This window comes from Phascolarctos cinereus, unplaced genomic scaffold (assembly GCF_003287225.1).
Source record: "Phascolarctos cinereus isolate Bilbo 61053 unplaced genomic scaffold, phaCin_HiC Scaffold_3;HRSCAF=262, whole genome shotgun sequence".
Lineage (NCBI taxonomy): Eukaryota > Metazoa > Chordata > Mammalia > Diprotodontia > Phascolarctidae > Phascolarctos > Phascolarctos cinereus.
The window spans coordinates 69,570,745-69,583,378 of NW_027555736.1; the positions used below are offsets into that span (position 1 = coordinate 69,570,745).

The 12,634-nt window shown below is 38.5% G+C and overlaps 1 protein-coding gene across 1 annotated transcript in view; it reads left to right on the plus strand.

The window, feature by feature from the left end:
- WDFY4 (WDFY family member 4) overlaps positions 1-12,634 on the plus strand; it is a 395,486-nt gene that overhangs the window by 158,253 nt on the left and 224,599 nt on the right. Inside the window, 4 exon segments of the mRNA XM_078150902.1 lie at positions 1,620-1,745; positions 2,618-2,782; positions 7,556-7,753; positions 9,910-10,027. Of these exon segments, the coding sequence (XP_078007028.1) occupies positions 1,620-1,745; positions 2,618-2,782; positions 7,556-7,753; positions 9,910-10,027 (607 nt within the window).

Here is a 12,634-nt window from a genome sequence, read left to right on the forward strand (position 1 = left end):
GTGATGCCAAAGGGAAAAGAGAAGGACAAAACTCACAAATAAATTATGGAAAAGCAGTTGCATCAGTATTATGGTAGGAGACCCCTTAGCCAGTTAACTATTTTAAAAATCATATCATTTCAAAATGCTTATTCCTGCCATCCAAACAGATTTTAGACAAAAGCTTCCTGTATTTGACTGTCCATGGCTTCTAGAGCATTGCAGCTGAAAACCGACTGCTGGCTAGTAGGTCCGGTTCCATGCTTTCTTTTCTTTCTCTCATCACCTGAAAATTCTGAAACACTTGATAGTGAAACCCTCCATTATGTATGTATATCCTCAGCTGAGATTCACCACCAAAGCTGTTGCTAATTCCCATCCTGTGAACAGATTACTGGAGTCCCACGAGTTTAGCATCTGTCAGCTTTGGATTAGTGTAAAATGGTGTCTTGGTGAGAGTGAACTGAACAATTCACACTTTCGCAGGTCTCTCTTTGAAAGCAATTTGGTTCAAAGATAGCTATGCAACTTACTCTTCCTCCAAATGGGAATTAATTCAGCTCACTACTTTACATAAGCTTTAACAACTTCTAGGAGCAATTTAAATATACACCACAACCAAACAAATGGAAGATACATACAAATAGAGGAGACGAGTAAGTTTAGGGCTCGTGAGAAGCTTTGGACACTCTCAGGGAAAATTGGGGTCAGAAAAAGAGGCCGAAACTTTCAGGAAAAGTACCACTGAGAAGAGATGCCATGTTACAATGGTTATTACAGAACCACAATGGGGAGAGTGCCCCTACTCCCTCCTTACAAGCAAGGATTATTTCATTTGTTGTATATTCATAAGCCCAACACATAGCTCTGAGCTTGGCACATAGCAGATGTCTAAGAAATAGAGAAGGGAAGAGAATAAGCATTTATATAGCACCTATTGTGTACAAGGGAACATGCTAAGTGCTTTTACAAAAATTATCTAATTTGATCCTCACAGCAACTGTGAGAAGTAGGTTCTATTACTGTTCCCCATTTTACCACTGAGGGAACTGAAGCAAACAGAGGTTAAGTGACAAGCCAAATACTTGTTGATTGACAGCAGTATAGATAGCTTTCCCAGGTTTCTGTTGGACTATTGCTGCTGGTATGTGTTTAAACTCCTAGTTGGGGCTCTTCTCCAAGCCATAAAAATAGTGACAACAAATTCCTAAGACCAGAAAAGCCTGCCTCTACTCTTCAATTTCATCTGTTTTTCAAATTGTAAAATACGTATCTTAATCCTAATATCCAGTGGTAGGAATACATTAAAAGAGTGTTTTGTTCTTTTGGGTATCTTTTTCTGTTCCAACTTGGCATAGGGAATTTCTAGATGAGGACACTTGCTCTAACAATGCAGGCTGGCATATTCTCTGCCACTTATAGTCTTAGAGAGTTGCTTAGAGGACTGAAAAATTAGGTTCTTTGTACAGGGTCACACAGCCAGCATGGGTCAAAGATGGGGCTTGAACTTAAGTTTTCCTGGCTTCAAAGCCATCTCTATCCACTACATAATGCTGATGCTCATAAATTATATATAACATATTTATGAATTATGCATATATAAATTAAAATATGTTTATAATTTCTCTTTTCTATTTTAGACAAACCTTGATGCCATGTTACAATGGTTATTACAGAACCACAATGGAGTGAATATCCTTAAGTCTGGTTTATGCGCAGAAGGTGCCTTGCTGCTATTAGAGATGATCAAAGCCATAATTAACCTGGTGAGTACTTGCTGTCATCAGGACCTCAAATTCAAAATATGGTAGTTCCAAGTCTATCATAAGGAGCTATTCCTCTTACTTGTCTTTTGACCCCTTCTGTCCACTCAAATAGAAATTACTTTTAGTTCAGGCCCTCATCACCTCTTGCCTAGGTTGCTAATTGATCTCCCTGCCTCATGTCTCTCATCACTTCAGTTCATCCTATGCATTATTGCCCAAGGAAATTTGCCTCAGCATAGATCTGATCATGTGGCTCCCCAACTATGCCAGCTTTAACGGCTTCTAATTGTCTCTAGAGTGAATTACAAAGTCCTCTGTTTAACTCTTAAAGCCCTCTAAAATCTGGCTCCAACCTACCTTTCCAGCCTTATTGGCCCTTCCTCACTGATTCAGCCAAGATGACTTTCTTTTCCTCACTCCTAACACTCCAGCTCATATCTTCATGCCTTAGCACTGGCTGGAAAATAGCATATGTTTCTGCCCAGTCTCAGATACTTCATATATTTTCCTGACTAATTTTCATCTTTATGAACTCATAGAAGCTTAATTTTTTAAAAAGCACCAAACTATGAGTTGATAAATGATCCATTTGAAATAACTAGGAAACTATAGAATCCTCATTTTTACCACTTGGGGAAATTGAAAACATTACTTATAGCATCATTGTTAAAACCTGCTATTTGGTCAACTGGTCTCTAAACTAGTCTCTTCTTTAGTTTACGCACACACTCTGTTGGCTATATTTTAGTTAGATGTCTTTTCCAGAATCAGAGATACATGAAGACAAGTCTGCAGTCAAATTCTCCTGCTTTCTTGTGCAGTAGCTGAGTCAACTTAGCCAGAGGTGTGTCCCTCATAAATTGTGTTTATAGCCTATCACAGGTTCAGAAGAAGATAATTGGAAAGTGACCTACCCTGGCAACGTGATGCAGTTCCTTTGTCTAATATACCACAACTATCCCGAGGACTCAGTATGGCAGTCCTCTGACTTTCTCCAAGCTTTGTCTGCAATTCTTTTCCCTCCAGAAATTCCAAAGGTGAGCAACATTGAATGCCTTTCCTGAAGCCTGAGGAGCGGCCTCTTCCTCTTGGGAGTTCTTAATGCCTGGTCTATATATCATCACTCTATATGTTTTAGTACATGTCTTATCTATCCTCTAATTATTGCTACCTCCTACAGTATGGGGATCATGTCTGGTTCTTTTTTTTTTCTTCTATCTTTCATTCTATTTATGCTTTTCTTGATGTCTTGCATGTAGTAGCAAATATGAAATGTGTAACAAGTATGACCTAACTCATTCTCCTAGATCTATGCCTGCAATATCTGCCCCTCAGGATTCCGGGGTTACCTCACTGGATTTTGGGGTGTTTCTTCTCTATTGCATTAGTTTGAGTCACTACCAGGTTTGTTTTTGCCACTCTTAGGTGCCAGGGACTATGGCCTCCTGTGCATTTAACCATTTAATATCAATTAACTTTTAGAAAGGGATATTAACAACAAAAGAAATAACAGTTGCTCTCAGAGCCTCAGGAGTGCACTTTCCCATATTCCACCCTGGTCTCTGGGTAGAGTGGTAGAGTGGGCTCAAACAACTCAACGTCTACATAGCATTGGTCCCACAAAGTTCAGGTCCAAATGCAACATCACTGCCAGTGTAGTCAGTGAAGAAACATTTATTAAGCACTTACTATATGCTAGGCACTTTGTTAAGCAGTGGGGATACAAATTCAAGCAAAACAATGACAATTTCTGCCCTCAAAAAGATTACATTCTAATTAGGAAAGATTACCCATAACAGGAGAACTGAAAAGCAGGGAGAGATCAGGGGGAGGGTGAAAGATGCTCATTCAAGAAGAAGGTGTATAAGTCCAGAGAATGAGGGATGACTGGTCTGAGCCTTTCCCAAAATGGAGATTTAGGAAAGAATTTACCAGTAGAACAAAAGGCCCACAGGAGTGGAGTCAGGAGGCAGCTGAGGCCTGGTCAGTAGTCAAAATAATCAGACATAGCTAATCTGGGCTCTTCCCCAAAGTGGAAGGTTAGAGCAAAACCCACCAATGGGAGAAGGGGCTTCCAGAAATGGAATCAGGAAGTGGATGAGGCGTAATAGCTATTCCAGAGAATGAATGGGTCCTTGTCTCAGCTACTCTTAGGTTGGGTCTTGAAGGTTACTGCCAAAGGCCAATTCTTTCTCCTTGGGGCATTGATGTTGGACTAACTACAATACCTGGATATTAGGACACCAGAAGGCTTGCTTTCTTTTCCTTTGGAAAGTTACTAGGTCAAAGTCTCTAATCTCGTCACCTAAAATGGAAAAGATCAAATGCAATGGCCAAGGATATAGGCCCATTTCAAGGGATCACATGTTGTCTATGGTTAAGAGGGCCCAAGGCCTCTCTCTTTACAATATTGTCTTTCACTAGACACTGTTAATGAAGGAGTCAAAGAGATTCCACCTAGAAGAAGCAGTCAAAGCTAACATGGCTGAAATTCTGACAACTAATGCCTTTTTTAAGACATCCTCAGTTCCAAGTGTGGAACCAATAAAAGGGTTGCCATTAGCCATGTGGTTAGCAGACCAGGAGCTAGTTACAGAATGTCTGTATGTGCTCTAATATCTCCCCAAGTCACTTCCGTTATGTGCCATCATGACTCTCCCAGAAGTAGGCTCTCTCACATGGGGGGTTTACATCAAATGAGCACATTGTTGGATTCTGTGGATATGCCAAGTATTCAACACATAAGTATTCATAAAAGCTTATTGAATTATAATGTTCATTAAATGATAGACTCAGAATGCAACAGATCTTTAGATCTTTGAGTTGATTTTAAGAAGATGAAAAAATCTGAAGTCTGTCCAATTCTCTATTTAAGTTTTTTTTTTTAAATAAACTATTGGCATTGGCCAAAGGAAAGTGGCTTGACAGCAGTTGATGTAAAAAAAAAAAAAGACAGATTTTAAGTGATGAGGTCAGTATAAGCCAGCCAAGAGCATAACATGGTTGCTTAGAGGCTAACTATTGATTATTCTTCTTGAATATTAGTCTTAGTGTGAATTAATTGTATAGAATCTAGAACAAAGGAAGTCATAATACTGGTGTTGTTGTATTCTCCCTTGGGCAAATCATATCTGGAGTATTGTGTTCAGTTCTTGGAGCCAGACTTTGATGAATTGGAATATAACCAAGAATATGAGGGACCAGGAATTCATATCTTATGAGAAAAAAAAATTAGAGAAGCTGGATATGTTTAACTCAATGAAGGAAAGATTGTTGTGATAGAGAAGAGTGATTCCAAATATATTATAGGCTGACATGTGGAAGAGGGATTAGGGTTAAGTTGTGTAACTCTATAGCTAAGACCAATGGATAGAACTTATAAAAAGGCAATTTTCTGTATACCACAAGGGGAAATTATAAATATATACATATATAATACACACACACATATATGTTTTTATATAAAATATATAATGCGATATATATATATGACATGTAACATGTATGTATGCACATACATATATATGTATATAATTACAAGTCTCCAAAAAGTCTCCAAAAAGTTAATAAGAATAGTCTGAATGAAGTGATAAGTTCCCCTATTACTGTAAGCATTCTAGGAGAGGATGGATGGTCATTTGACATGGATGTTGTAGAGGAGATTACAGTTTGAGCTAAAAGGTTGAATTAGCCAACCGTGTTTTCAGTTTTTTCCTGACTCTAAGCTTCCCTGTGATTACTCAAGAGCAAAAAATAAAACGACAAATTCATTTGTTCTTTTGAGGGAAGGAATCACAGACAATAAGCAAATTACTTTCAAACTTTGGGACTATACTTTTCTTGGTAAGGATGAAACCTTATCTTTGAGCATCTTGGGGGTAATTCCATAATTTGGTCAACTTCCAGAGGGCTAGAAATGAGAAATATGATGGCAGATCAAGTCTTAAAGGACTTCTAGGTCTTAGAAGAAGAATGCAATAATTACAGGAAATGAAAACTTATTCCCAGGAGTATGTAGTCTTTCTATTCTAACAAAAGCATGGCGCAAAAATTTTCTGTACACATTTCTCCCCCTTTTCTTCTTATTTGATTGCATTAAGGATAATGATGGAGGAATAGCTGTAGAGAGAGAAGACCTAGCTTGGGAAGAGAAATGGAGTCAGAAATAGGTATATTTGTGATCAAGATAAGTTCTTCTAGGTCCAGCATCTGAATTCCAAGGAGTGTTGGCGATGGATTTGGAGGTCAGCATCCAAAATTGATAATAGTAGCAGAGAAAAGATGAAGGGTTATATTGTTGCTTAAATCATTCTGAAAATGTAGTTGTAACCTAGGTTGAAGCATGGCAAAATTCAAGACAAGCATTAGAGAATGAACAAGACTAGGGGCTGAGAATTCACCATTTTCCCTTGTTTTGTTACACATGGGCTTTTATTCATAGAAAGTGGGACAGACACCTTAGTGCACAACCTCAGCATAGCATTTTTGATACTTAATCAAATGAATGTAATTATTTGCTTTGAAATCATACAGTGAGCTTTTCAATCAGGCTCTAGAACAGTAATTAATCCAATCACTACCTCCCTGCTGCCACTGAATTAATTTTATGAATTAAGAAAAATTAATTAATTTTATGAATGGGCAAAGTGAGACATTGAGGGCTGATATCATTGGCAGGAGGTTTCAGTACTGTGGTGGAAAAGGGAGCTGGGAGTGAGGAGATGTCCCTCTAATTGACTAATAGCACTAATTCTGCTTTTGAATTGGTTATTCTTAGCACTTCAGGACACTGTAAAGTTGAGATAAAGGTGCCTTCCACATTTACCTCTCACTAATGTTTGAGGATAACCAAGATGTTATGAAAATGTCTTGTAAACCTTATAATTCCAGACTGATGTCATGTCAGCTAATAGTACTGTCTTTGTACTCTAGTACACTAGAACTGTCATGGTAGAGCCCAGGAAACTCAGTTTCTAGTTCTTCCTATTCCGTACCTTTGTTGTAGTGTAAAATGACATGGAAAACAAATGCCCTACCACTAAAAAGGTCTTAACTTAATTCAACTGCCAGTTTGATATTTCTAACCCCCATGATCATGTTGCTGCCTTGCTCCCCTTTTACCTCTAGGATAAAAGGCAAAATTTACATCCTAGAATTTAATTCCTTCTATAACAGGACCTGTGTTTGAGTCTTAGCTCTGCCACTTACTATTTGTGAGATGCAGGGCTGTTCTCATTATTTGGGGGCCTTGGTTTCTTCATCTGTAAAATGAGAGGTTTAACTCAATGGCCTCTAAAGTTTTTTTTCAGCACTGAATATATGGTCCTATGGTATCTAGTCTGGCTCCCACTTACCTTCTCAGGTTTATTTCATACAACTCCTCTTTCACTCTTTCTCCATTCCAGTCAAATTATCCTGAAGGCTATTCCTCTTATGTGACACTGAATCTGCCACCTGAATTTGTGTAGGTGGCCTTGTCGTGGCTGGAATATGCCTTCGTTGCATATCTTCAGTCTGTAGAATCTCTATTTTGCTTCAAAGCAAAGCTCAGGTGTCCTCTCTTCCCTGAGACCTTTCCTGATTTCTCCATTTGTTAATTCTTTTTTCTTGTTGCAATAATTTGCTATAACTTTGTATGTACTTTGCACATTTATCCTTGTACATGTTTCACCTCCCTAATGGAACATGTGTTCCTTGAGGGAAGGGACTCTTCTGTTGATGTATTTATGCCCCAAGTTACTAGGACAGTGCCTTGAATGGAAAATGCATTTAATAAATGTTGTCAAATTTGTTTTTTTTTTTCTGAGTAGAGAATGAGCAACTCCTCATGGAATGCCAATGTCCTTTTGCCTGCTGCTGAGGGACAGAACAGTGTGGAGTCCCCCCCAAGTTCTACAGATCACCCTGCCAGAAGACAAGTCTCTGATTTCCTGAAGCTCCTTCTCATGGAGATCTTGCTCTGCACTCCAACACAAAAACAAATACATCCATTGGACTTTCTTCTTGAGGTTGGTTCTGATAAAGTGGGAGTGGGCTTGAATATTCAATCATCCAAAAGACTGAGGCAAAAGCTGGAGTCTAGTGGGTGGGGTGGTGGGGAATGATGAAATTTCTAGAGAAGTAAAGAGCCTTTGTCCTTCACCAAGGATGTGAAAGATCTTTGATATTCGGGATAGCGAGGCTATGGTTTTAATGTGAAATGAACTTAGAATGATCAATTGATCAGTATAGTTGGGGTGAACTTCTATTCTCCTGCTTTATCACGTGTATCAAGAAGCTCTCAAGTCCCCCCTAAAAAGTCACATAAGCAAACAATTTGCTGATGAAAGGGTCCTAAATAATTTACCCTTTGGGCTAAAAGTAATGTCCACATCAATCTGAACAGGAATGTATAGGAGTTGAGCAGAGAGTAAATTAGGAGAGAATAAATTCATTTCTTAGCATGGTCCTAAATCATGGCCAACTAGAATTCTGACCTTAAAACACACTGAAATTCCAGTGACTCTTAGTAAAAGCTCTGCTATTGTTGAGAAAATACTTTGTTAGTGTAAGAGAAAGTGTTGTATTTAGCACTCAGCTAAATACTGGACTCAGCTGTGCATCTTTCCCATCCCCCATATTTTGTGACCTTGGGTGATTCAACCAACTTTTCTATGCTTTGTTTTCCTCATCTGTAAAAACAATACCCAATATTTATATAGCCCCTACTATGTGCCAGGTACTATGCTAAACACTTTACAAATATCTCATTTGATCCTCACAACAACCTTGGGAGGTAGGGGCTATTATTATTCCCATTTTCAGATGAGAAAACTGAGGCAAACCAAGGCTATATGATTTGCCAATATTATACACCTGCTATGTGTCTGAGGCTGGATGTGAGCGCAAGTCTTCCCCACTTCAATCTAGCACTTTACCCACTATACCACCTAGCTGCTTGAACCAAAGAGTTGTTTTACTCAAATCCCTTGCAGCTCTGTAAATCTCTGAGTAAACAGTTCACTTTTTTTTCAGTGCAATAACCCTCTTAGGATAGAGTAGGTTGAAAGGGTCGATATATTTTTTTCTTGTGGGGATTAAATGAGTTATTACGTATAAAAGTGCTATATAGAGTATAAAGTGGCATAATGGATTAGCATTAATTATAAAAGCTTTGCTATTATCACTTTTGTTGATAAGCTTTAGTGATACTAATGTCAGAGTTGAGAGGGTGGTGTGGAGTAGGCAGAAGTTATTAATACCTGTACTGTGCAAACAGTGAATTTCCACCAAATAGTGGCAGTGGTATTTTCTTTGCATTAAGACTCAGCCCTGTGAGATATACATACATATACATATATAAACATATATATACACACACATGTACACACATATACACATACATACACACATACATATATATGTGTGTGTAGATAGATAGATAGATAGATAGACAGAGAGATAGATAGATGTAGATGTAGATTTCCATTCTAATAAAGAAGACCAGTTCCTGCAACTTCAGATGGAGCTGCTCAAACAAAATAAGTACCCCAAACAGGAAATCTATTAAATCTCTTTTGGGCCACAGACTAAGATACCTGTCCTAGGATACAAGGGTTTAGACTGAAGTTGTTACTGGCTTTGGAAGACAACGATACCCTTGAGTATATTTAAAACACAAGAAGAATGAGCCTTTCTAGGAACTGAAATGAATCTCGTTTTTTTTTTCAAAAGACATAATGATTCCACATGATTACCATTCATCTATTCGTGGAATGTCAGACTCAGAACTATAATGGACCTTAGGTGTAACCTCGTCCAATCCATACATGAAGAAAGTACCAAACACTTGACATGTGGTCACTCTTCTTCTCAAATATTTCCAGAGATGGGCCCTACCTACCCACCTAGGCAGCCCATTCTAGTCTTGTACAACTTTAATAATTAGGAAGCATTTCCTTGCATTCTACAAAAATCTGCTTTTTTAAAAATAAATTCTACCCATTGTTTCTAGTTGAACCAACTAGGGCCAAGCAGAAAAATATAGCCCTTCTTCCACATGATCCCCCTTTCAGATATTTGAAGACATTCCCTCTAAACCATCTCTTCTTCAAACTATGCATATTTTCAATAAGTAGGGGATTGTTTTCCTGTTGTCCCAGTAAATAACATGTCATGGTTTCAGGCTTCTCCAGAGAACACAACAAACCAACAGAAACGGTGCTTCCAGTCTGGGATCCTGCTTTCTGCTATGGGTGTATTTCACATTATAAGTGAAGGCTGTTGCGCTATAAGTTCCAATGGTGAGTGCTGAAGAAATGAATGCTGACCTCTGCTCACTGGATTTATTTGTCATTATGGATGATTTGATGCTGTGGAAGTGACATTGAATCATTCCATGTCAGTGACACCAGGAGTGAGGGAGAAAAAACACCCCATTTCACAAAAACATAGACATGTAGCAGATCACTGCCCACTGCAGAAGAAGACTTGTCCATTTGAAATGCAAATGTACTGTTGGTGGTTATGGCAACAGGGGACAACAGGACTGCAGGCTTCCAAAGCAGGCCAAGTCTACCCATTGTGGATGTAGGGACATAGTGCATAGAATGTTGGCCTATTTTGGAAGCCCTGGGCTTGAATCTTTTGTGTAGAAACTTATCAGCTATGTTAGCTAATATCTCTGAACCTCAGTTTCCTCATAAGGAAAATAAAGATAATGATAGCAACTACATCATAGGGTTGCTGTGAAGATAAAATGAGATAATCTAAGCTCACTGTAAATAGGAGATACCCACCTCCTCCTCCTTCATCATCATCATCATCATCATCATCATCATCATCATCATTATCATCATCATCATCATCATCATCACTGCTATTCAAGAAAAAGGAATTGTGAATGTAGAGTCATACAATAGGAAGGATCCATTCTTGAACCTCAGGTCTTATTGACCCACAGTCAGATTTCCAGCATACCAGTTCCCTCTCTTAGGATCAGTTTGGGGGTTTTTGACCCCAGGGCTCCAATTTTTATCTAGCTACTTTATAAATGTCTTTGATCATGAAACCTCACTTCAAGGAACTTATTAAATCTTGTGGAATCTCTCTGAGCCAACTTGGTCCCTTGATTTCATGGATTGTCACACATGAACCCTAATTACTTATCTTCCTTTCTCCTGGCTCTGACATTCAGTCTTTTAGACTAGAAGACCTTCCCTCCTTCCTTTCTACCATGTATCTTCACATTCCAAATTACAAGAGTGAGTTTTCTGGCATTTATTTACAAGGAAAAAGAGAATATACAAATTGAGAAATAATGCAAGAGTGTTAAGTGTTTGAAAGTATTTTATCTCTCAATCCTAAGAGGCACATAAGATTTCTAACGTAAGGTTTAAAGTTCACTAGACTTAGGGTCAACCATGAGCCCCTCAGTAAAGTTTTACATTTTAATTGGCATTGATGTTCTGGTAATACCTGTCAGAATACACATGAATGAGCTTGGGGACAGTTTTTCTGAACTCATTATTGTTGATTTGTACAGTGTTGGCAAACTCAAATAGAAACAGATCTCTGTAAGCCACATGTTGATAGAAAATTACAAATTTACTTTATGTTTTATTGTATTTTTATTTGTTTTATTAGCCATTTCCCAATTACATTTAATCTATTTCTTATGGTACTGGTGAGGGGGGAACGTGGCCTGCCTACCTCAAGTTGACACCTCTAGCTTTGGGCAATTCAGCTTTGGCATGCATTCAACACTCAAACTGACTTTAGGCACAGAAGGATATAATTGGTATTGCAGGCCTATACTGACCACTTACTTCTGAATCTTGTCAAATGTACCATTTGGTCTGGATTATCTTCCAGCACATGTACCAACACCAGTTGTTTTCCAATCAGAATAAGACAGAGTTTACCATTATCAACCTTGCTCACCTGTACTTCACTCAGAGTGATGGTTGAGCCCTGTGGTCTCCACTCTCTTAATCTCTTATAGCTACACCCAATGTGTTTTGGAACTGCAGTAGTCATAACTCTTTGGGTAAGAATTAACTCCTTCACTGTATGCCACTCTCAAGATGATGAATGGGAAGAGCACACTAGCCAGAGCACACATCCCCATGATGTTATTCCTCAAGTGATACCAACTTCATTAAGATGATTGGTTCAATGGCTGTCAATCACTGAATTCTCTTGTAATGATTGAACTTACTCTTCCATTTAAAACACCTCCTTTCACAGAGACTATGATTTCTACTCTCTCAAAAACAATCTTCTTTTACATTGATTCCAGGAGTCTTTGATTGCCTGGGCAAAGTAGAGGCTGCCAGGCCAACCTGTCACAAGTATTGCAAGCAGCCAAAGCTTTATACAAATGGATAGCTAATAGATGGCTGGGCTCTCTGAGCATCTATGAGTTGGAGATCACGTCTGGCTGACTTCCCCATACCTTTCCATCAGTCCTCCAGGACACTGACCAAACAGGACATGGGTCTCTTTTTAGTCATACATATAGTGAATCCTATGGCCTTTTAGATAGGATTGTCTTCTTTGTTCTATACATATCCAATTTTCTACTGGTTCTTGTTACAACACACCCACCTTGAACTTGAGTATGACCCACCATCACTGAACATAGATGAATAAATGGAATTTTTAATTTGGGAAATCTTGAACTTCCAGACACCTCTAATACCTGTAAATTGAAAGGGTTATGGACCTGATGAAAAGGCATGGGGACTCATGCATAAACTATATGACCCAGAGAGTATAGAACTTCAAGATCTTCAGACATATACCACCTTATGGAAAACTTGCAAATGGTAGAAGGATTTCATAATCCAGTAACCCTGAAGATGTAGCTTGATGATAGTTTTAGAATTATAAGGGAACCTTAAGGTCAT